Source organism: Phanerochaete carnosa, assembly GCF_000300595.1.
Source record: "Phanerochaete carnosa HHB-10118-sp unplaced genomic scaffold PHACAscaffold_10, whole genome shotgun sequence".
Lineage (NCBI taxonomy): Eukaryota > Fungi > Basidiomycota > Agaricomycetes > Polyporales > Phanerochaetaceae > Phanerochaete > Phanerochaete carnosa.
In genome coordinates, this window is record NW_006767637.1 from 178892 (window position 1) to 202105 (window position 23214).

Below are 23214 nucleotides of genomic sequence, written 5' to 3' on the forward strand. Positions count from 1 at the left end.
TTTTAAGGAGCGTGGTCGACGCTGTCAAGGCATCGCGGAGTAGAGATGGGCAGGGCTGGCTGCCAGCGCCTGGCCAAAGTAGTCCGGACATCGTCCTTAAGCGGGTCAGTGCGTACAGTGACTGCAGGTGTTAGCGCAGGGGGTATAGTAGGCCTGCAGGGCAGCGATTTGGTGCTGGTGGTCTGTGGTTGTCTTAGTAGGGTGTGTGATTTGTTGCGCAGCAGTACTCACCAGAGAATCAGATTCTGGCGGCTATTGGGGTCACACGACCTACTGATCCCGAGAGCTGTAGAGCGGTGTAGGCACAGGCAGTGCTCGGAAGTGCTGGAGATGGCCTGTTCTCAGAGTCAGAGAGCGAAGGGAGTGTGGCTGGGCGGTATCGGGCTGGTTGTGCAGCCACAGAGCGTGGGGCTTCAAGGTAGAGGTCACCGTCAGGGTGTTGCACTGAGCGTGCCAGGTGAATTACGACGTTCATTGCGGATGTCTTTGAGTTGGCAATTTTCTCTACGCGGAGTGCACCGGCGACACCTTCCACGTAGACCCAGTGGCGTGGTGAGATTGTGCGGAAGGGGAGCTCATTGAGTTTGAGTGGGTACTCTGGGGTTGAGATGGTCGCGTGGAGCTCGTTGACGAGGGCTGGAGCGCATGTGCAGCGACGACTGTCAAGGATGCTGGGCCAGCTGGGGTGTCAGGTGATTTTGAGGTACAGGAGCTTCTTGTCGTGCTTGTTGGCCAGGCATCTGTTGCGCTGTTTGCCAGCAAAATGCCAGGTCCAGGGGAGACAGGGCATTGTAGGCGATAGCAGTAAGAGTTTTTGAAAAAGGGGTGTAGTATGGTGTTGGTTGGCAGGCAGGTTTGTAGTGTAGACGTTGAGGGGCTGGGAGAGTGTAGGAGAACAGGTACATTTATTTTTAAGCTCGAAGCAGGAAGACGCTGGGGATTGGTCATAAAGTTCATATTCCAGGGGCAGGAAGATACGCTAGGCTAAAACTAGACAGGACCTTACGTGGTGAGCGCAAGGATTGCATTCATGCAGAGGTGGGATGCTCATGGTAGGGTTAGTATAAGTACATGAGGGCTTGGTTCTACAGTGGGATGCATGATAGGGATGGGCACCTGGGACACACTTTTTCATCGATCGGCGGGAGGAGGGATCTAGCGCCCATCGGTGCCGCCCGAGAGGCGCTCAAACGTGGCCCATCGTCGAGCGATGATGGTTTGGGTGGTCTCAGGGCTTCTGTGTTAGGCCGGACAGGTCGTTATGACCGTTAATTTGAGGACTGTGAGACGGGTCTGTTAGGAGAGAGTGGAAATATGTGTATTTCGGGGTGGATGCGGCGGCTGGGCCGTGGATGTTGCGGCGCGGGTGGTGCGCTGGGAGGTACATTTGGCATGAAAGCCGCGTCATTGGCTTCCCCCTCGAGAGGGGTACTAGTCCCTCGGACCACTGAGAGGTCGACGCTGGGCCTGCCGTTTGGCAGGTCCTTTCCCGAGGGAAGTACTGAAGCGTTGAAGCGTTGAGGTTCTGGAGCTTTGTTTCAAAGTTTAATTAGTAAAACGCTGCCATGCGGTTACAGCATCCCAGCATATGCAACAGCTGACAAGGTATGGAGCCCAGTCCAGAAGACTATGAGCCTCGCCGCACACATTACAGGCCTCAAATGGCCACAAACGAGATCAGCTGTAAGCCATGCTTCCATTTCGTACAACCCCGTGTCTGACTATTCTTAAGTGGCGAGACGCTTTGCCAGTGGAGAACGAAAACGAAAGCTTGAATAACGGACTCGCCGCCGCTTGCGTACTTTGTAATACCTCTGTTCTGGATTCTGCTATACAATGTTCCCCATGTACTCGACTTTACTACACATTCCAACGGCCATACTGACGCTTAAACGATAAGGCCTTTCAGTTCGCCGAAGTTTAGCGTTCCCAGACCAGTAACTGGATCCCAACCCTCCGTGGCCTGTGTTATATGCCGTGGTTAGCTATGTACGTCCAGACTAGTTCCGTGACTCACATTAAAACCAGGAGTGCCGCAGCCAGGGTTGTTACCAGTCGTGATGTCGTTGAACCCCGCACCCTTCAGGCTGTAGATCAACGGATTGAGGAATCCGAGGCTCGGCATGCCCGCTCGAATTCTTGCGTCGTTCAACAAGGAGACGAAGCCCGCGAAGGTCGGAGCAGCGCAAGAGGTGCCGGCAATGTCTGTGGGCTGACCCTCGAAGAAGATGAGGAAGTTATCAGCCTGTGCTGCGACGTCTGGGTAGGCCTAATGTACACGAAGGTATCAGTAAACTGTTGCTCAATTTTGAACTCCTCGAGGCCATCAGTCAACTCACGCGACCGCTTCTGTTGAACAGGCCCGCGAACGTCCCCGGGGCGAGCGCGGCTAGGTAAGCTTCCACTTGGGCAGATTGGTACGACGGTTGCGCAAACTGTATCTCACGTTTGTGAGACTGCTATGGGAGCTCGTGCGCGGCACTCACGAAGTTGCTGAAGCCTCCGCCCGAGAAGAAGATAGCGGTTTCGGGGACATTAACGGTACCACCGACAGTGGTGACGCTACAAATCTGCTTAGTACGCTATATTAAGGGCAACGAACACCACTTACAATGGACACGATGCGGGGAAAGCGGGAAGAAACTCTGTTCTATTCAGGCCATCGTTCGAGAAGCACTCTTGGGTCGCAGGGTCAGGGTCCCCGTCTCCGACGCCGCTGTCTCCAGAACTGAACGTCAGTGTGACACCACGAGCACCTGTAAAAGGCCATCAGCAGTATTCAACAGCAGAGGAACTCAGGATTACCGAGCTGAGCGAAGCTGTTGCAGACTCGTTGGGCAAAGCTAAAGGGTACTGAACAGCGCCGCTGGGTGAGTGATATTCAAGACCACGACAAACACTATTCGCTCACCTGTCTGTTCATCATCTCCGTAGCTCGTGCTAGTGGACATGCATCAGTTGCAGAAGGATTACATCTGAAGATGGACGAAACCTTATCGTTTGTGGTAGATTCGGTTGGCTCAACACAAAGTCCACCCACTAGATGCCAAATAAGATTGGCTAAATGCCTTGGCTGACGAAATACTCACGTCGAGGTAAGGCTCATTAGTATCAGTAGGGGTTCCGATATCTGGGATGAACGGTGGACTACCTCCTGTAGTATAGAACGTGGCAGGAATTGGGTGCGAAATGCCGAACCCAAATTGAGTGTCTGTCGCATGTTCCATGAGCGACAAGAGCACCACGCAAGTCTGACGTGAACTGACCAAGGTTCGCCTCGCCACCCGGCTCACTTTGATTGTTTTGCCCGCCTACGTCACTCAATAATCGTAATATAGGGAGCAAGGCAGCGGCAAACCCACCATTGACGGAGATGACGTTGAAGGACGAGTTGACCGCGGCGGGCACCTGGTCTGCGAAGAATAGCTGCAGATCTTCGAAGTTGGCGAATTGATCGAGGTATCCCGTGACAGCGATGTGGTTGCCGGTGTTGGCAAGCGGAGTGTACCCAACCGCGTTGTATAGCTCCTTCAGGCATGTAACGGTGATCGTATTGTTGCAGCTGGCATCAACTTGCCCGTTCGAAGCCGACGGAACGTTGATGGCAGGTGCGTCAGTGGTAGCAGCTGAAGGCGCCTTGTTCTGGACGAAATGGGAGGTGGTCTTCATACCGCGGAAACGAGAGAAGAGTGTCGTAGGCTGGATGAGTTCCACATGTTCATGAAGGTGCTCCGGTACGCTATATGACGTTGTGCGAACGAGTGTGTCGCCATCGGAATGTTCCCAGATATGATATTTCTGCGAGGCGATTGATGTATTAATTGAGGCGTGGAGAAGGAGTGTAAATCAAGAATAACTGACCGCGTCGAGCATCTCTTCTGCCAGACCTACGGGAATTGTCACCTTAATCCAATCTCCAGCAGGAGAATGAGACAGGTCTTCCTGGTGAATGCCGTGCGCCGCAAGCCAAGCCTTTACATTCTCGACGCTTTCTGGGCGCGGAGCAATCAGCTCGTTCACCTCCGCTTGTGAAAGGTGTGCCCCGTAGCGTTCGTGAGACGGATCACTAGCAGTCGACTCTGAATGGACTGTTCTTCAATAATAGTAAGCAGCAATGATACTCACCTGACTTCATAGAGATGCTGCTCAAGCAGGGGAAAGTTTGATTGCGGAAGCGCAATACGCAGGTTGATGCGCAAATCCCTGGGCGCTACGTCTCGCTTGACCCATCCCCTGGGAGCTGCGATTGATTCCTTAACCCTGAGACTGGTCTTCGGAGAAGGAACCGCTACGGCAGACGCTGCCAGGACGAGCGCTGTCCAGATGGACGAGTATCTCATGGCGGGATTCGTGAGCAGCTTGAGCCCTGTTCGAAACAAGGCCTTCGAACCTGGCATATATATACTTTCTAGCAGAAGCCATCATTGTATGCTTTAGGCAAGGCAGCTCCCAACTTCACGATAGCCGACGGGCGGGTCATTGACGTGATGCTGATGGACCCTGGCGTGCGCCCATTCTCACAGCAGAGGTCGGGTGCACTCCTCGGTGTCGGGCAGGCCACCAGGTTTTGTGGGAAGTGCGCGGGTCACATGCGGCTTCAAAAAGGGCGTGTAGATCCCATGAAAGTGCGCGCACAATACTACCAGCATGGCGTGACGACGTCTCATATAGTCCAATTATACGTGCACAATTGGCCGTTGTCAAGCAAGCCTCCTTGACATCGGTACTTCTCCGGACAGCGGAAAAAGAAGTAAGCAATAGCTTACTGTAACGCACAGAACTCGGGTGCGCAGTTACCCATCTGGACGGGAGGGTGGACAGAGGTGTCAAATGGCAGTCGTATTTTGTTGAGGAGCAATACTGCACTGCCCCTAAATATTTCTGTACTGCCGTCGAATTAACTTAGCACATCAGCTCGCCAAAGGCCTGCCAGCTCGTGACAGCCCTAGCACAATCTCCTTGCGGACGCCGAAGTTGGGAGCACCAAAGCCAGCTACTAGGTTCCATGCGGCGGCCGCCTAAGCGATGAAACTGGTCAGCACGTCTTTCATCTGAAGGATATATCCGTCTCACATCGAACTCGGGCGTGCCGCGCGGTATCCAGGGTTGTTTCTAGTCGCGATATTATTAAAAGCACAAGCGAGTTCGGCGCTGGCATCAGTGTTGTAAATCAGCGGATTGAGGGAGCCCAGCGGGGATTCTCCCGCCCTGATACACGCGTCATGAAAAATTCTACCATATTTATCGCTTTCTCAGGCGTTTACATAGCCACAACATCTTCAAGCCGCTTCAACACGAAATTGTGCTTGCCTACACCTCTCGTCTGGCTCCTGTTCTGCCCCGGGCGCAATCGTTTGGATACCCAAGCTCTATGCACGGTTCACTCTCATAGACAAGCAGGTCTCTTGCCCAGAATATTTCGACTAGTTAGCAAACCTGAACGGCCAATAGCTGTTCTTCACAGAGCAGGTCCCGATCCCTGTCAATGCCAAGTTTTGTCGTCCTATGCACGCGTTGAAATACGCGTCTAAATATGCAGGTAGGAGGGCAAAGTAACCAGAGTGAACCAAATGGCGAGGAGAATCTTGGTGAGTCTTTAGTACTGTACCGGGATACCGTTCAATATGTCGAGCCTGTCTAAGACGCGCAATTTCTCTTCGGCATTGCCCATCCTATCTCTCCGACATTCTTCGCCGCCGGCAGCAGTCTTCCTTTTGTTCTCGATATCCTCACTCCCACGGATATCAATATGCCCTACCTCGATGTATCAACGTAAATCTTGGATCGCGTAGCTGGACTTCGTCTTGAACACTCCGAACCCACCCCAAACAATTAATTAAACTCTATCTCGGTCAACATCCTCCTGCCTAGAGCTCAATGACATCACAAGTTATGCAGACGCTGAGCAGAATGGTATGTCCTTGTCCTACTTGGTATGCGCTCAAAAGACTTTGCTGACGGCGGGCGTTAGCTCCCATCGCTCGGAAGTTTGTCAAGGTTTTGCTACGCTGGGTAAGTGAAGTCTAATATTGGGTGGGGGCTGCGCTGACGAGCACGAAAGGTGCGAAGGGCGTCCCGCTTACCTTCAGCTCCGGAGATCGCGGCGTGGGAGACGGCGATCCAGATCCCGCAACACAAGAGCGTTTCACCCACGACGGGTACGAAAGCCTGAGTTCAAGCCTTTATTCCCATCGTCCTGTCTATTGTGAGTGCAAAACTCCATTCGTGCGGAGGTCGCTGACAGGCAAACAGTGTGACCGCGGTCAGTGGTACCGCTCATGTTTCAGGAGCTCAATCTCTCGAGTCGTGAATTCTAATAACTTCGTGAGTGCAGCTTGTTTTCATAGTCGAAGATACACCGATCGCCCAGACTACTAGGCAGCTGCTCCGCCCAGATTCCTAAACAAATTGGCACCTAAAACTTGTGCAGGTTTATTCGATCCGCAAGTGCTTGTGCATCCAAGAGTAACAGCGGTCACTGAGAGACATGGCCCAAGAGCGGACACGTGCGTTTCTGTCACGCATATCTCTGCCGCCGCTAGTATGTACTGACCAAATGTCTATTCGGGCATCCTAGATTTCGCGACTCATTCTCCAGGTTCATGTCCTTGGAGGGCACGAAGGAGAGATTGGGTACAATATAGAGAGAGAGAAACGGAAAAGGCAGCTGGCAATGTCAAGCAGAGGTTGAGGTGTAACGAAAATGAGGCCTGAAGCCGTGGGAACGGCGGCAACCCTAACCCAGCAGCGCTGCCCTCCGCTGCCGCTTCCGTATGTACACAGAATCACCGGTACCGTGACTTCCTTATATCTTGCCCTCGACCTGAACACGGCACATGCAGTTATCCGGCTCAAGCTAGGTTGTCTGCTGTAATCTCTACAATTTGCCTCGTTTTCCATGTCTACCGACCGCCACTATGGTTGCACGCCTGGCTGCGGCTCCATACGCCAATGAAATGCAATTGGCGACACCCCGCAGAGGTTCCGGTTGCGCGAGGGAATGGCGTCTGGACGAAGGTCTGTGCGACTAGAGGTCCACTTGAACAGAAAGTGTGCGGAGGGAGGTAGACGAAGTGGTGCGTGCCAATCCGCGAGTTTGATGATGATTCTTGGAACTCATGCTCTCGAGGACTCCTCTTCCTTCATGGACGTTATAGCATCCGCAAAGAACTGATGACACCCCCATTGTTCGACGATAACCTCTAACAAACAAGATCTCGCCTGCGCCAACTTCGCTCCCAGCTTCGCAAGTCATCATCCTATCCTCATGCTAACCATGCGGTCAGATGGAAGTGGTGGAGCTGATACCCATACTGACTTTGGTTATGCGGATTGACAAGAGCGGCGACTGCTTGCTATGCTCGGGATTGAGCGGCATTTGAGCTTACGCCAGGGAGACATCGATGCATTTCCTTGGGTTCATGGGCGAACGAGCGCAGAGCACGACGTGACCTTTGTTCAATGAACCTGTGTAATCTTTTGTCTCATACGTACTTCTGTCCTTTCAATGATAATAGCGATTCATATACCTCCAACGGGGCATGCATGACTTCGAGTCGACCCCAGCCGGCTTGGTTCGGAAACCATGCATAAGGTAGGCATTGCTGCTTCTTCGCTGATGCGTGTGCTTGGGTGGGACTCTACACCTGCCACAAAGACTATCGCAGCTGCATCGGAGAGTTGGGCGTTATTCCTACTAGGATAGGCAGAGATGAAGCTATCCAGCCCTGGACTTGCAGGACAGAGTAAAGGTATTTGGATTAGGTGGTCATTGTGGTCGTTACTAGCGCGAGGCAAAAGAAGCGGTGGGGCCGTTTATACAGTTCCAGTTCCGAACACACAGACACGCGATCGAGTCTTCTTCCACGAAGGTTTCACACTGAGCAAAGTACTATATTACAACAGGATGACGATGAAAATGATAGCAGAAAAGCAAGCTAGGCATCGAGAGAATCTATCCCGCCTCCTTAAGGGACGTAACGGAACATAGGAGCCTATGGCGGCGGCGTTCAGGTTCAAATCTCAAACGCGGCGGATGTAAACACCACTCACCTTGTCTGCAAGTTCACGCGTGTCTACGGTCGCATCTGTGTTCTCCACCTTACCATACTTACAATCGCGCTGGTGGTTATCAATTCGATACGATACCTGGAGCCGGACGCGTCAAGAGCTGGTTCAGTTCAAAGACAAAGTCCGCACCGTCAGGATAATAGCGGCCAACACGCACAAGAACTCTAATGCGCAGGAAACGGCGAAACCTTTCGTGTACCGCGGGCCCTCGCTTGCGGGGAAAAGATGGCTTCCCAGGATACTGCCGAACTGACCAATGGCCTGGTAAAGCGGGACGCCTGTTGCCCGTTTCGTCTCCGACCCAAGGTTGTGCGCGACTGCGAGAAGCAGTCAGACTTTCTTGTATAACATTCAATATTAATATACACTTACACCAAGTGATAAGGATGCCAATGATCGTATAGGTCCCGCTCGTGATACAGAATGTAGCAAAGTAGCGGACGTGAATGTTGTGTGCCGCTAGGAGGAGGATCAGGTAGCCTACAGCTCCGAGAACACTGGCTAGCGCAACGTAGAGCCCGCGACTTTGGAGGCGATCGCTGGCAAACGATACCAAGCATAAAACGACAGCGGAGACGGCATACGGTGGAACTGTAAGTAACTGTGCACGAGCGTCGGCTAAAAGGCATGTCAGAGGATGCCAATACCATCCAGCGACACGAATCACTTACTGACTCCGAATTCCGAGATGATTGTGGGCAGAAAAGCAGAGATTGAAGCCAGCGAACAATTCGCTCCAAAGAATATGACACCGGCCATATACATCTTACGGGGATTAGCACAGATCACGAGCCATGGGATGGCCTGCTCACCCTCCAATCTTTAAAAGCAGCCTTAATATGCGCCTTATTGATCGTCCTACCAACATCTGCCCGGAGACCTCGGTTCATTCGCTCGAGCTGGAGCCGTCGCTCGGCCTCAGTTAGGCATGATGTCTTGTCTGGACGGTCAGGTAATATCCATATTGTGAGCAGTCCGAGGCAAATTGTAGGAATGCCCTCAACGATGAACAACAGTCGCCAGTCGGAGATAGCAGCGTGTATATGTTGGATGCCGAAGGCAATCAAACCACCGAATGCACTGCAGACATAAGGTTAGACGTCATACATCAAGCTTGAAAGTAGAGGCATGTGCTCCACACGTACCCCGCCACCGCGGCAAATCCAAACCAGTACCCCATGCGGAAGCCCATCTCATGTTTCGTATACCACATGGCTAACTTATGCGTTAGACAGGGTCTCGATTGACATGCAGATCTCACGCACCCATATAGATTGGAACTGTAAGGCTCGGTCAGTATGTAACAACGATATGCGAGTCTGTAACGTACTTCCAGGACCAAAGGCAGACTCGAAAGCTCCAAGCGAGATGCGACAGACCATGAGACCCGCGAAGTTGAAGCCCGTGGACATCAGAGTTGAGGACAGCCCCCAGCCAACCGCCGCACAGCCGATCCATAGATTAGGTGGAAACAACTTGGCGGCAATTGTCACGGGTATTGGACAAAGAATCTGCGGAGGGCTCCAGTGATAGACGGTACGAAACGAGAGAGGAACGCACGTATGAAAAGAAGAACGCTGAGTTCACCCAGTCAAAGCGCGTACCGGTGGGGTCGCCCCCGAGAGCATCCTGTGGCAGACCTTGCAAGCGGGCATTACCTAAGTTAGATCTGTCCAAGTCTGCCGAATGTTCAGATCGTCATAGTCAACATTGCTGGTGTTTCAACTCACAAGCAAATAGGTACACGATGCACAGCAGGGGCATGATCCTCAAGTCGAGCTTTCGCACAAGCTTTCGCTCCTCCTGCGACGTCTCCTCCACACTGCCGCTCACAGAGTGGGACTCGACCTTCTCTACGTCGAGCTTGTCGTCTACGTGGTCGTGATTGTCCGTCATGGCCTCTGGGTAGTCTAGGAGAGGTTCGAGCTCGAACACCTCATATGACGGGCGTTGGGTCATGATCTATATCACCGTGCATCCATTCTATGCCTTCATCTCTCACAGGCCCTGAGACTGAGGGAGCTTTCGAGGCGCGAAGCCCCTTGACGTGCCCACGCGCTCTCAGCGCATGGCGCGTGGGGAAGCAGCAAAGGTCATTTGATGATGGAGCGTGGGGATATAAAGTTTGCGCGGAAGAAGTGTAAACCCACACCAGGTACCACAACCAGGTTTGGCGGATGTGCTCTGTGGATGCCACAGTGCGAGGTCTGCTGGTGGAGGCCACAGGCGCCTCGCCACGTCCCTGCCGAAAGGCGGCGCGAATGCGCCCAAGGCAGGCGCCCAGGTCCCATGCCCATGCCCATTACTCACCGGCAAACAACCTTTCGTATCTTCTTCACACTGCTTTCAGTGCAAGTGCAACCTAACTCAAACTCAACGTATACTTCGATGTAACAGCACCTTATTTCAAAGCAACAGCCGGATCGGCTAACCCAAGGGCTAAACGCTCCCGTAGGAGCACACCCTCCATGAGTTTTGAGTGCCATACAGGCTTGCGCACGACGTAGTCTGTGATCTGCTCCGCAGCCAGCTCACTGCCCGGGGAGGCCTTCAATGGCTGATTTGTCTCAAGGCGCTGCCGACCTTCGGCCCGAGGCCCTCCAGAGACACACGATTGAATTCCAGCAGGTTGAAGATGTGCGACGGACTCATTCGCTGTAGTACCAAATTGGCTTGACCGTTCGCAAGGTTTCATGTATGTCACTCCTTACTCATTCGGGTATAGGAAGGTGATCTGGCCAGAAAGGTACGTCAGAAGCTGTACGCGTGTACTATTGAAGCTTGAGCGTAGTCTCAACTAGCTTCTTCGTCAGCGAGAGATAGCTCTGATGGCAATAACGCTGTGCCAAGTCGTGTCCGCTCAGTGCGAGCCCCTGGTACGCCCCTCGGAATGGCAGCTCGACAGGTGAACAATGATCAAATACACACGATCGTAGACCGCACAAAGCCGATGGCATGCTGAGGTGGATGGCGCGGTGCAGGATTCAGCTTCGAGAGTGGTCGTTGTTCCGTTGGAGGCTGCATCGCCGCGGAAGGCAATGGTCCATGAAGGTGCAGCATTTACAGCTGTGCATGTATAGAACTCGTGTATCGATGTAGTTGAAACAAGTGCTTCGACATAGCCGCGGGCTGAATCTGAAAAAAGTGTGCCGTATACATCAATGAGAGCGAAAAAGAGCCAAAATCGTGAGCACGCACCGCAAGACCTCAACGCGTTCTCCGTCTAACCTTCTCCACAAGCCATCATACACTCCATTCGTGGGACGACAGGCTCTATAGGCCAGACAGTTGAAGCCTTAGCGCTTTAGCTTTGATATACACGAGCGCGTTTCGTGAAGGATTACGTGCAGCAGCCTGCATGCGACAACTGACACCGGGACAGGGCGAGAAATCGAAGCCAAATGAGCTGCAGCTAAACCAAATCGCACCCATAAGAAAGTTTCTTCTGTAAAATGTCGTTATGCACCGTATATGTGGCCAGACTAGGACAATGAAGCTGCAGATGAGCATGTTGCCAGGGCCAAGGCGGCCTGTACACGTCGGTCGAGTTGAACAACATCAAGCAAAGGAAGAGGTATGCCAAAGCTGTAGTGTTTATAAGACAGTTGGTTGATACCAAAGCACTACAAGAACTCGAGGAGGCAGCTGACGATGCGAAGCGAAAGTCGGGTGGGGGCGAAAGCGAGAGACCGAAGTCGTGGGAACGATATACTCGCTTCGGATGACCGAGCCTTTGTGGCGCTAGCCCCTAACCAACGCTATGAAGCATCAACCCGAACAACGCCGAGACGCGGAGTCCGCCGCCTTCAGCCAAATGCATCCCGCGGCATCTCGCCGCATCTCCTGGGATCGCTGTTCTTACACATGTCATATTAAATGCAGAATTAGACGGCCCTAATAACGCCAAGAAGAAGCCACGTCAAGCTACTATCAGGCAGGCTTTACTGCGTGTTTTTATCTCAAATTTGGACCAAACCAAAATGGAGCATTCCCTACACTGTAGACGACCGGTGTATTTGACTAACATTTCAACTATAGATCTCTTGCCATCTAATCGCTTGGGTCCAGACCTTTATCCACGTGATGGAGGGAGTCCACAGGCGCTCGCAGTCTCGCAGGTGTGGCCTGTGCAGCCAAAACGCCGATATCCGAAGCAGAGGCCAGACCATCCTTGTCAAACTACCTTCGGCTTGGTTTCTCTCCGAGCATCCCACACTGTGGAGCTCTGGCTTGCCACCCGTGATTATTTGTCTCCTCGAATGGACGGCAGGCGTTGAGATAACCCGCTGTCCGGTGGGTTACTGAGGCAGTAGTAGACCCAAGCTTCAGGTACGCCCCGACGGCGGCCAAGGTACGAGCCGATTATTGTGCCTGTAAGTCGCCTTTGTCCGCTCACTATAAACGGACAGCCATGGGAGGACGCTTGCGAACCAGGCACCAATTCTGATGCCAAGGGCATCAAAGCTCTCCACCATGTTGCAATGCATCAAACGGCTCCCCTGCGTTACGCAAGGTCGGGCAAGAATGAAGGGAACGTCTGACAATCAAGACGCGCGCATCGAGGCCTGGGCCAATGCGCTGCTCGCTACGGACGTGTGAAGCACGAGGCGGCTCAACGCCTTCACCGTTGGATATTTTGCTGAAGTTACAATTTCCTCTCCGTGCTTGTGGCGTGATCCGTTGCACTTCTGAGAAAAGGAAGGAATTGGACGGTGCAGGTGATTTTAAATCAGTCATCTGTCTTCCGGGTGTACGGTCTGACTGGCGGTCTGTTCACGGCGCATATTAGAGATGGACAACCAGGATTAACTGGTCACCCCCTCAGAAGCCCGAAATACTGATATATTCTAGTTCTCGTATCACTATGACTCTGCTGCTGCCTAATTTTATAGCAGCCTTATCGGCCTCCAAGGGCAAAGTGTGGGCGTCTTTATACAGGTCCACTCTATCACAGCTTAGCGCTCAGCGGCGGCTTATCCACAGCGCCGCGATTCTAGCCCAACTGCGACGGCTAGATGACAACGGGGCTGCCATCCGTCAAAGCTTGCTCTACACGACGAGACATTGTAATGGAGGAATGGAAAAAAATACCCGACGTGCCTGGTTTGAGGTGTACAAGCTAGCAGAACCTTGTGAGTCCATCGGTGGCACGCACGGATTAATAGTGGGCCAATGCCAGCACGTTTTCAAAAAATGACTTCTGGAGCGGTCCACCAAGCACTAGAAAGCGCTGTAGCTTTGCTACATAAGCTGCCCTGGATCGTCGCCGTCTACAAGTTTCTCTGCACTCCTATACAGCTCAGGCGAAGCCTACCGCCCATCCGAGAACCTCTCTCAGACCCCGAGCCAAGTGTTACCACAGAACCCAGATTTTCCGCCATGTCCGTTAATCCGGTATGTTAAACGCTGTCCTCACATAAACAGGAAGTCCCCTGACTGACCGCGTTGTTGCAGAGGAGTATCACCGTGGCCGCTACCAACTACCCCGGTGGCATTCGATGCTATACCAAGATTCCTGGAGGCGAGGTTCGCGAGGCCTCCCTCGCACTCTCGAACGACGCCCTATCCAAGGCTGTCAGCGACGGGAAATCCGGTACGAACACATAAAAGCTCCCCGTATCTTGAAGCGCTAATTTGCGCATCAGACATCGTCACGTCCACCGCAGGCTGGAAGTCGAGCACACTGCCGTTCAAGTGTCACCCGCAGAGCACGCTCTGCACCGTTTCTGTGTGTCGTCGTGATTTTCTTCTGACTCCGCCCTTTCTGATGCGCGACACAGTGGGACGAGAAGGATCAGTCCGTCTTCTACCAGGACGAGACCGGCGCGTTGCGCGAGCAGAGGTTCACGGAAGGCAAGGGATGGAAGCAGACCGACCTCAACCAGAAGAATGTCAAGCTCGGCAGCAACATCGCGTCCGTTTGCTCGCCCAAACACGCGAAGGTCATGCTCTTCTACCAGCATGTGCACGGCAAGATCTGCTCCTTGTGCGTGGCATGAGCGGTCCTGTGGAGACATGACTTGACATCGGTTTAGGACCGGCGAGAGTGGACGTTGGATGGAGCCTGTTACGCTCGGAGGCTCTGAGGCCTACGCGTGCACCGGCATTGGTGCCATCGAATGGGATGGTAAGTGCGCTGGTCTCGCATTGCCGGGCAAAGACTCATCATTTCGAACATGCAGACCTCAACCATGTGCGCATTTACATCCAGCACAAGAACTTCCATGTTAGGGAATGGTGCAGGGACGCCTCGGGCAAATGGTGGGAGCACACCACGATTTCTTCGGATTCATTTCTGAACCGTACATCTAGGACTGTCACGGAGAGTTCCGTTGTCAAGACCGAATTCCCCATCGGCGATATCACCGCCATTGCTTGGGGAACGGCCTCCAACCCGCAGATTCGGTGAGTCTCTCTATGGCATCTTCATCTGCAGTATGTTGATGGCTTCGATTACAGACTCTACATCCAGGACAAAGACAGCCGCATCGTCGAATATATGAATAGTGGCGCGTCTTGGAGCAAGTAAGTACGCGTCAAGATCAAGCTCTGCCGCCGCTTACACTCATATCAGGGGCGAGTTCACTCAGCGCGTCATGCCTAACTCGGATGTCATTGCATTCATCCGCAAGGTCAAGGCTGGCCCTGGATTCTGCATCAATGTCATGTGGGCGGGCCAAGACCAGGTAGGTATCTCCTTAGCAATAGCTTCTTAGCGATTCTGACAGCTGCTCCGCAGATTCTCAAGCAGTGCATTTACGATGGACACAAGTGGCTCAGTCCCGCAGACCTCGCCTACCTCGGATTCCCGGGTAACTGCCCCGGCGTCTGGACAAATGCCACAATTTTCTCTGGTGCGTGTCTTACGCGGCATTTCACAGGATCAGCAGTTGGCGGGATGCTGACGCTGTCGCAGATGAGCTGATTGCTACTACCGTGGGAGCCGGCCAGCTGCGCAAGGTTGTCAGGGAAGTTCACATACACCTGAAACGCGACATCAGGGGTATAGGAGTCCGCTATGCGGACAGCGATAAACCGGCGATGCACGGTAACGATGACGAAAGTGGCTGCGAGACGGAGGTCTTCGAGCTGCCGGCGGACGAAGACATCACCGCTGTATGGTACCGGACGGACAGACGAGGACTCGCGGGCATCCAGTTTGGCACTTCCGGCGGTGCGTATCTGCGCGGTTTTCCGTATTTGCACGTGGCGAGGCTGATGCGGCGGTCGCAGGTAATACCTCTGGCTGGTTCGGCAGTAGGGAGGGCGAATTCGGCTCTTGGAACGGCGAGGGCCATGCGCTCATTGGTTTCTTTGGCGCTCAAAGCAAGCAGGACGGCATTACCGGCCTCATGGTGAGTGAATCCGCTCCCTCAAAGGTACCGATGCTGACTCGTTCGCGCGTAGCCTATCTGGTCGCAAATCGAGATCTCTACAAAGCACGAGGAATACAAGCCCAAGTTGGCCGCGGCAAAGGGCGAATTGCTGCAGCTCCCGAGCGAGCTCACGAAGGTGACACAGCAGGCGGGCAAGCTCCAGGCGCAGTGGAACGCTATAGAAGGGCAGAAGAAAGCCGCAGCCTCTGCGCTCGCCGAGCTGACCGAGTCTGCCGAGATCCTGTGCAGCCTCGAGCGCCAGAATGCCGACGGACAGGTCAGGGTGACCAAGCGGCGCGAGAAGTTCGTCGCCGATCAGCTCAAGGTCTGCAAGCAGGATGCAGAGGGAGCCATAGCTTTCTTCGGCAAGATTTCTGAGCTCACTGGCGCTGTCTCTCCAGCTGCAGAGACGGTCGGTCCTTCTATGCGTATGCATGCTACACTCTGCTAACGAACGGCATGTTCAGCTTGGTGGTGCGATTAGCGGCTTGCACAAGAAAGCAACTCAGGCCGATCTCAAGTCATTTATGGAGGGCGCGCTCGAAGATTTACAATGCCGGGAACGAGAACTCCGGTACGTGCTCGCTCAGTTTGAGGGCGTTCAGTTCAGCGTTCAGATAGCATCAGAGAGGATCTGGAGGAGCGCCAAGGTGATAAGACACGAGCAAAGGGAGGCGTAGAAGATGCCGCGAGAAGATACAAGGAGAAAAGGGACAAACAAACCTCCAAGCAGACGGCAGTGCATGAACATAAGGTAGGCGGCGCTTTTCTGATGGAGAATCCCAGCTTGTCGCTAAATCGTCTGCATAGAACGTGCAGAACCCATTCGGCTCGCACATCGGGCATGCACACGAGACGAAAGGAAACAGCATCCTAGAAGAGGCACAGGAATATATAAGAGATGCGCAGGCGAAGTTTGACTATCACGCCGCTCGGTGTGACTTCCTGGAATACTGGGCCACGCGCGTCGGCCGCCAGGCCAAAGAGCTCCAGCAGGCTCTAGACCAGCTCAACGGCGAGCTCAAAGCATCCGCGGTCAAGAAGGTCGTTGATGAGGTCGATGCGCTCGGGACGCAGTGCGCTGTTTGTGCGAAAGAAGCCGCGGAGCTCGGCACACTGCTGAAGGCACTCGAAAGTCTTCTCAAGCAGCTCCCGGGCAAGACCGACTCCAAGGGTTTCGCGACGGCTCTACTCCCCATTATCGAGAAAGCTGGCGCGCATGCTGGTCTGAAGACGCATTTCAAGGTGGAGGTCGATACTATGCTCGCCGTCACCAAGAAGATTGTCGGATAGATGGCTGGTTCATGTCTCGGCTTCGAAACTGTATTCCTTGTGTCACTAAACTCTCTTCTTGCGTATCACACTGCATTAGGGTAATAGCTTGGTTTTCATAGAATCTCCACTGCGGCTACTCCTTTTAACTTACTAGGTGATAGCGGAATACATGCCTGTTAAGTCCTTTTGTGCCGCAACTTGGTGGATCGACTCGGATTGAGCGAGTAAGGCGCTTGAGGAGCGTTCTTATTGTGGGAATAGTTCACGCTGCTAAGGAGACTTACTTAAGACGCAAGCTTAAGTTAACAAAGTTGAAACATCAACTTCGCCTTCCAACCTCCAGGACTTCGCGTTATACAAGCACACAATTACATTCACCTGCTCGACCCGCGGGGCATACAGCTCGCGAGGAGCATCCATTGTTTAATGGTCCCTCTCCCACTGCCGTCGGCCGCGCAGCGCACGTCCCCACTCATGTCTCGGTCCTGCGGTCGGACACCCACTCTCGTACCGACCCCTTGCCGTGCACCTCTTCGTTGGCGGCATGCACGAACAATAACAAGCGTTCCCGTCATGGTGCCGTCGGCTTTACGCTCGAGTTCATTCGTACCGCTTGACTCAAGTGCTGGTGAAGAGGAGAGGAGGAGCAATGCGAAGCACCAGTAAGACCAATATTCTCGCGAGACGACAACGTCTAGTTTTCCGTCATAGAACTTGATGTGCCTTCAGTTAAAAGCGTCTCGCGACGCTCGTGCGCAACGTACTCCTCCTGCTACGTCCTTGGTCCGCGGCGGCGGGTGTGAAGAGCTCGGACATCGCAGTGACTGAGTCTAAGCTCAAGTTCGGAATGCCGAGGATGGAAGATGATCGTGAAGAGAAGTTTGCCGAATGCCCAAGGGGGGACGAACCGGTCTTTACCTACACATGCGCGCTGGAGTCGTCGCTGAGTTATTTCTCGTTCACTATGGCTCGCTGGGCCAGCGTACTACGTGGGTATCATGGAGTCTTTCAAGGCGTTACGAGCTCGCAAAGCCGAAAGCCAGGGCATGGAACGAAAGACGACAGCGAACGCGTTTGAGAGCGCTGAACACACGACTCAAAAATTCGCATTCTCATGTCTAGCAAGTGCAGTTGTTTCCTAGATGCCCTGCTGCCGCGCATCGCCTTCAACCCCTCTCGACTACTCACGTCTGGTTCCAGCCCTACCATCATTGCGTGGATCTCATTTTCTCCTGTCCAGCTGCCTTCACCTCCCCTGCCGTCTTCGTCTGTCCCGTTATCTTCGCCTGCCCTGCTGCCACAGGGGATGGGTTCGACTTCTGATCGCTCGACTGCGAGTCTCTTCTCTCCTGAAGCTTCACGAGCCTCGGGTACTTCGGGACATCCTCGGGTAGAATGAACAACCCAAGCGCGACGATCAGCTCGTCTGGGAAGGAAGAATAGTCGCTGCCGCCGTGCTCAGCGGACTCCATGATCTCGAGGCACTCTCCCGCAAGCTGTCGATCGTCGGCAAGCAGCTCTTCCGGTGTGCGAGGTCTAAGGAGGCTCCAGTATTCTGACGTATGATCAGCTTGCCACTGCTCCTCCGCGAAGTACTTGCGCAGGGCGGTGCCTATTTCCTTCCAGAGGCTCGCCCATGTCGCTGAGTTCGGACGCTTCGTGCCTTGGCCCGACGAGTCTTGCCTTGTCGCGAGCTCGGCATCTCGATTGTCTTGCTTCGTGTACAACTGGACGTGAAGGAAGCAGAAGCGGACTACGTCCACCGCGTGATATACCGACCTGTCATCGTATAAGCCTTTCGTAAATAAGTCCATGGCCCATGCTGAGCTCTGAATCATCTTTTCCTGGTCTGGATAGAGTAAATAAACAGAGGAACGCCTGTCAGTGAAAGCTAGAGAACGTACCACGACTTCCGGCGAATGCATCCACGCCTAGCTGCAGCGTGTATGCGCGCGATCCGTGTGTATAGTGACGTAACGCCGCGAACACGTACATTATTGTCAAGTAGGTCAGACGCTTGCTCCCCCAGAACGTAGCAACGAGGGCGAGCGCATCCGGTCTCCTGCCCACCTGGTCTGAGAACCCCATGAAGATGTCCACGGCCTCCCACACACAGATTTGACTCGTGGATCGGGCGTGAGCTGTAACAATAATATGAAGTGGGTGAAATTCCAGATATCGTCTAAGATAGGACGCGCTGCCTGATGCGCGAAGAGGTCCGGATCCTGAGACAACGCATTATACAGAGATGGCGTCTCGGCTCCGGGAGGACTCGAGCGGTACGGGCGAAGGATCTCTGCATACATGTTGTATATTGCGCGCAGAGAGGGAATATTTTGTCCGCTAGGCCCGTATACGGGACGCAGCAGGGGAAATAGTGGGCGAAATATAGCATTCCGCTTCTCGACGGTTGCCGGGGCTATCCACTCAGCGATCGACTTTGTCGCGTTGAGCCCTGCTCCAGTGAGAAGTCCACGAAGACACGCTAAGGCAGAGCTAGGGAGTAGGTGTGGAGAGCTAGAGAGGAAGAGTAATATTGTCATGTGCAGCCAGTCAGGGCTAGAGACAAGCAATGATCCACCAGGCTGACGACGGCCTGCCAAGTCCGCGAGCATCTCCATGATGCTGTACCATGCTCGATGGGACAGCGAAGTGAGGTCAGGGATAGTGCGAAACTGTGCTGGAAGAATGAGCTCGGCTTCGGCGCCGACGCGGGCTGAGATGAGATGGACGATGAACGAGAACGCCTCTGCTGGGTCGTATGAGCGCTGCTTGAACGCATCCCACATTGTCGGGAGCAGATTGTCATCCGCCGTGATGGCGTCCATGGTGAGCAGTATATCCTTGTCGTCCTGGTAGCGAGTAACAACTTGGTCCTCTTCCTCGCAGTCCATAAATGCAGAGTGCTTCCGGCATCCACGGTCGTCCGTAAAAACGGCCAGCCGACGAGACGATCGTCGAGTCGCAGCAGTTAAACTTGCCAGGATAGAAGTCAGCGAGCGACGCTTCCTCATCGTCACATGTGTGTCCTCAGGAACCGCATCACGGACTTCAGCAACGGCATATTATATGGGCATCGCGGCGAGACGAGCGGGGCAAGTGTGGCGGCAACGAAGAAGAAAACCCATCCAGAGACCAGAGATACGCTGATCCGTCCCATGCGCTCGTCGACGGCTGCAGTGAAGAAGCAGAGACCGATGAAGAACAGGCCGAGAGACATCTGGCGGAGTGCAGGAAGTATGGCTGCAATCTCGAAGACTTTCCATTTCTCGAGTCCCGACTTCCGGTACTGGCGTGCAGGAAGACGCTCCTGCGGGGCCGTGTATTCGACTGCGAGGTATTTTCGTAACCATTGTTTGACGAGCATGCTGAATGATGCGGTAGCGATGCTAGCGATGAGGCTCGCGAACCGGAGGCCGTTGACGCGGACGGCCCATAGCGGAGCTGTGAAGGGAAGACGAGCACGGGGTGGTTCGACAGTAGAATTGAAGGTTCCGGATGTGATGGTGTAGCTTTGGGTCTGGACGGCGATGCGCTCGAGTAGGAAGGTGATCTGGTCATTGAGGTCGGGCAGGAGGTCGGAGTACGACTCGACGACGAAGGCCGATAGGACAGCCGAGTATACAGACCAGCCTGTTACTAACCAGACACGTGATAAGAATACGATGTCAGCCAGATGCAAGGTGTATCTGTTTCGAGCATCCATCTGATGATGCGATCTGCTGTCCCGCACATCCTCGAGAGTTGTTAATGTCGGAGCTCACGAGCGGTATCTAGCGCCTTTCGTGCGTTCAGCGTTCCTGTATAACTCGCGTTATATGAGCAGCAGCTTCTAGAGCCAGAACCACATATTTTTCGCACAGCAGATAAACTCTTTTATTGGCAGGTGCGCGCCCTGCCAATTAGATTCGCGTTTCAGGGACTACCGCGGGAGTGTTCCGCATATAGCTGGTATGCCTTAGCGCAGCTTGCAAGACCCCGCCTCTCGCCATGTGTCTCTCTACTGGCCATCATCAGCTCAGCCATGGATCTTGAAGGTTTCGACGTAGCAGTGCTCATGAACACCAGGTCGTTTCATCTGATTATCAACACAGTGAATTGTGCAGGTAAGCCAACAGGATAATGTGTATCAGGTGCACATTCGTGGTTTCTTTGTGATATTGTGGCGACTCACTTCAGGCTCAATTTACGCAAAGTAAATGCCTGCCCATCAGTTTCTGAACGTTGCGGAATCTCTGAGTCTCGAGTTGTTCGTGCTTCCACCGACTTACGACCGCCTCCCGCCTACTAGCCTATCCTGGCGGCAATCCTGTAAATCATGTGCCAGCTTCTGCATCATGCTTTGATCCGCAATGGACGTCGCTTGGATTGGAAGGACTTCCCGTGGGCGCACAGTGCCTGGTACATGAACAGAAACGTGACCTTTTGCTGGTAAGACGCACCGTTCACACATGCCAGACCAGGAACCTGCGGTGCGATCATCTCAAACGTTCTCCTCGACCCAATACTGAAGGCTTCAAGTTGCAGGAGCGAACACACTATGTTGAGGTTTCGCCTCCGACGGGGATGGCAGACAATGGCAAAGACCGTGCGCGAGATCGACGAAGACAAGATCCGAGACTGCAAAGAAGATATCGACACTCTTCTGGTCTTCGTAAGTTCAAGCTGTGGCACTTCCTGATTGTTAGTAACGATCGCGCTATACAGACGATTCATGACTCACCGATTTGCCTGGGTTTGATCCATGCTTCAGGTGTGGCACAAGCCAGGCTAAGGTACGTGAGGAGGCTTCAGAGACTTCGAACAAAGAGCCAGTAAGTGAGCATAGTCAGCGCCGAAACATGCACTGAGTTGTAAATAGACTCCTATGTGATGGAAGATTAAGATGCCCGTACAGATAGCTCCTGACAACACACACACCCCTTGGCAGATCCATTCCGTGATGCATAGGGAGTATCATATACTTGCTCAAACTGGTAGTGTCGCTAAACGCTCGCGCTACTTGGGAGGAATCGGGACCATGCACTTGTTTGATGAGCTGCGCTGAGTCCGCGATGGTAGAAGAATTGCAGAGGGTGGGCACGGTAGAGAGTAAGGCGTCTAGCCGCGCGAGTCCGGAGGCATCTGATGGCGGTGATAGGTAACACCAAGAGCGCGCTCTGAGGGGCAGGTTGCTCTTGTTCTCGTCGGCCAGGTACAAACTCCGTCAGGGAAGCCTGTCCAACGCTGGGGAAGAACGGAGTCACCGATTGACCACCAGATGATCAGACACTAACTCGACATCTATATCCGCGGCCGATATCGCCCTGTAGAACCAAACCGAGTCTCCTCGCGATAGACAGGTGCGTCTGCATGATAACTTCTTGTACGAGTAGAATACCAAGTAGGTTTTTGTCTTTTCATAGTGCAATGTATCTCCAGGACAGGCACGCTTTGCTCCCGAGACGAGACAGCTAGGACGAGCAGATTGACAGTTGCAGTTACCGAAGCGAAGTCCTCCGCGAAGTCTCGAAGTTCGACTTAGTTTACTCGGCGGGGTGATACCGCTTTGCTCCTTTGCCCCTGGAACCAGCATTCTAACTGCCAACCCGCCACCGGAGGCATTGGACCCCGACGCCAGTCCGTGGCAGGCAGATCCACAGCGAGAGCGCCGTGTGGGATACGCGACTCCTATAAGAGCCACAACTGCCTCATCGCTGGCGGCCCGTCATCCACCTCGTGTGCCACTTCCACCTGAACTCATGCCTCTTCAGCTAGTACGTTACCTTGCAAGGGCTTTCTCTGACCTGCACCCTCTAACGAGTTTTGTTTAGAGGACCACAACGTTATCGGCAGCCGTCGCGACGGATGGAATTCGTTGCTACACCAAGACTGTCGACGGAGAAGTACGAGAGGCGCGGCATGGTAATACTGATGCTGAGGTAGCGAAAGCGATCCAAAGCCAAGACCTCGCTGCCGCGAAGCAAGATCAAGGATGGCTCCCAGGTGAGCATAGGCATTCAACGACAAGCGAGTCCGCTCTCATTGGCGTCTTACAGGTCTTCTTCGCTTCCATTGCAGTCCAGACAGCAGCCTCTGCGCTTTGGCTGTACGTTCCAAGCTGTAATTCCTCTGCCTACTGACCTCAGCCGCTGCACAGTGGGGACAAAGCCAACAAGCGATCTTCTATCAAGCCGAAGACTACACTCTGCGTCTCAAGCGGCGCGAGGCGGACGGTTGGGTGGATACCGATTTCTTGCAAAACGACGTTCTTCCCGGCAGTAATCTCGCGACTATGCATTCTGCGAAAGGCGATCGTGTTATGATCATTTTTCAAGACAAAGAGGGATATCTCTGCTATCGGTATGAGCGTTGTCGTTTGTTCATGTCTACACTCGTTCATGTTGGCTTTAGTTGTGCTGACAACTGGAAATGGGACACGGCCGCCACCCGCATATGTCAAGCTGTGAATTGCACCGGCATTGGTGCTACATCTTGGAACGGTTGGTCGCTG

General features: G+C 53.6%; 8 protein-coding genes across 8 annotated transcripts; 2 read left to right on the forward strand and 6 right to left on the reverse strand.

Annotated features, from left to right (window-relative positions):
- Positions 1-1754: 1754 nt before the first annotated feature.
- On the reverse strand, positions 1755-4352 carry PHACADRAFT_262763 (uncharacterized protein). Its single transcript, XM_007399992.1, has 13 exons — positions 4126-4352; positions 3862-4066; positions 3363-3798; positions 3267-3311; positions 3090-3211; positions 2993-3039; positions 2912-2940; positions 2806-2853; positions 2612-2756; positions 2487-2562; positions 2340-2435; positions 2018-2269; positions 1755-1963 (listed from the first exon to the last, which is right to left on the reverse strand). Exons 1-13 carry the CDS (start codon positions 4338-4340, stop codon positions 1889-1891), a joined length of 1791 nt encoding a protein of 596 aa, XP_007400054.1. The 5' UTR covers positions 4341-4352; the 3' UTR covers positions 1755-1888.
- A 3543-nt stretch (positions 4353-7895) lies between these two features.
- On the reverse strand, positions 7896-9749 carry PHACADRAFT_262766 (uncharacterized protein). Its single transcript, XM_007399993.1, has 10 exons — positions 9631-9749; positions 9401-9581; positions 9336-9350; positions 9216-9285; positions 8883-9150; positions 8742-8835; positions 8443-8688; positions 8200-8387; positions 8053-8148; positions 7896-7994 (listed from the first exon to the last, which is right to left on the reverse strand). Exons 2-10 carry the CDS (start codon positions 9480-9482, stop codon positions 7968-7970), a joined length of 1086 nt encoding a protein of 361 aa, XP_007400055.1. The 5' UTR covers positions 9483-9581; positions 9631-9749; the 3' UTR covers positions 7896-7967.
- Positions 9750-11248: 1499 nt separating this feature from the next.
- On the reverse strand, positions 11249-11769 carry PHACADRAFT_262768 (uncharacterized protein). The gene has a single exon (XM_007399994.1). It carries the CDS (start codon positions 11578-11580, stop codon positions 11344-11346), a length of 237 nt encoding a protein of 78 aa, XP_007400056.1. The 5' UTR covers positions 11581-11769; the 3' UTR covers positions 11249-11343.
- A 1073-nt stretch (positions 11770-12842) lies between these two features.
- On the forward strand, positions 12843-13481 carry PHACADRAFT_262769 (uncharacterized protein). The gene has a single exon (XM_007399995.1). The coding sequence runs from the start codon at positions 12935-12937 to the stop codon at positions 13265-13267; it is 333 nt and encodes a 110-aa protein (XP_007400057.1). The 5' UTR covers positions 12843-12934; the 3' UTR covers positions 13268-13481.
- A 31-nt stretch (positions 13482-13512) lies between these two features.
- PHACADRAFT_69047 (uncharacterized protein) lies at positions 13513-13991 on the forward strand (the record flags this gene model as incomplete). Its single annotated transcript, XM_007399996.1, has 3 exons — positions 13513-13663; positions 13716-13798; positions 13851-13991. Coding segments are annotated over 3 exons (375 nt in total), but the record flags the coding sequence as incomplete, so codon positions are not given.
- A 2260-nt stretch (positions 13992-16251) lies between these two features.
- On the reverse strand, positions 16252-16896 carry PHACADRAFT_262770 (uncharacterized protein). Its single transcript, XM_007399997.1, has one exon. It carries the CDS (start codon positions 16643-16645, stop codon positions 16370-16372), a length of 276 nt encoding a protein of 91 aa, XP_007400059.1. The 5' UTR covers positions 16646-16896; the 3' UTR covers positions 16252-16369.
- A 142-nt stretch (positions 16897-17038) lies between these two features.
- On the reverse strand, positions 17039-18565 carry PHACADRAFT_262771 (uncharacterized protein). Its single transcript, XM_007399998.1, has one exon. It carries the CDS (start codon positions 18557-18559, stop codon positions 17930-17932), a length of 630 nt encoding a protein of 209 aa, XP_007400060.1. The 5' UTR covers positions 18560-18565; the 3' UTR covers positions 17039-17929.
- Positions 18566-19737: 1172 nt separating this feature from the next.
- Positions 19738-20427, reverse strand: PHACADRAFT_103424 (uncharacterized protein; the record flags this gene model as incomplete). The annotated part of the gene is made up of 1 exon (XM_007399999.1): positions 19738-20427. The coding sequence occupies one exon, from the start codon at positions 20425-20427 to the stop codon at positions 19738-19740; it is 690 nt and encodes a 229-aa protein (XP_007400061.1).
- Between the last annotated feature and the right edge of the window lie 2787 nt (positions 20428-23214).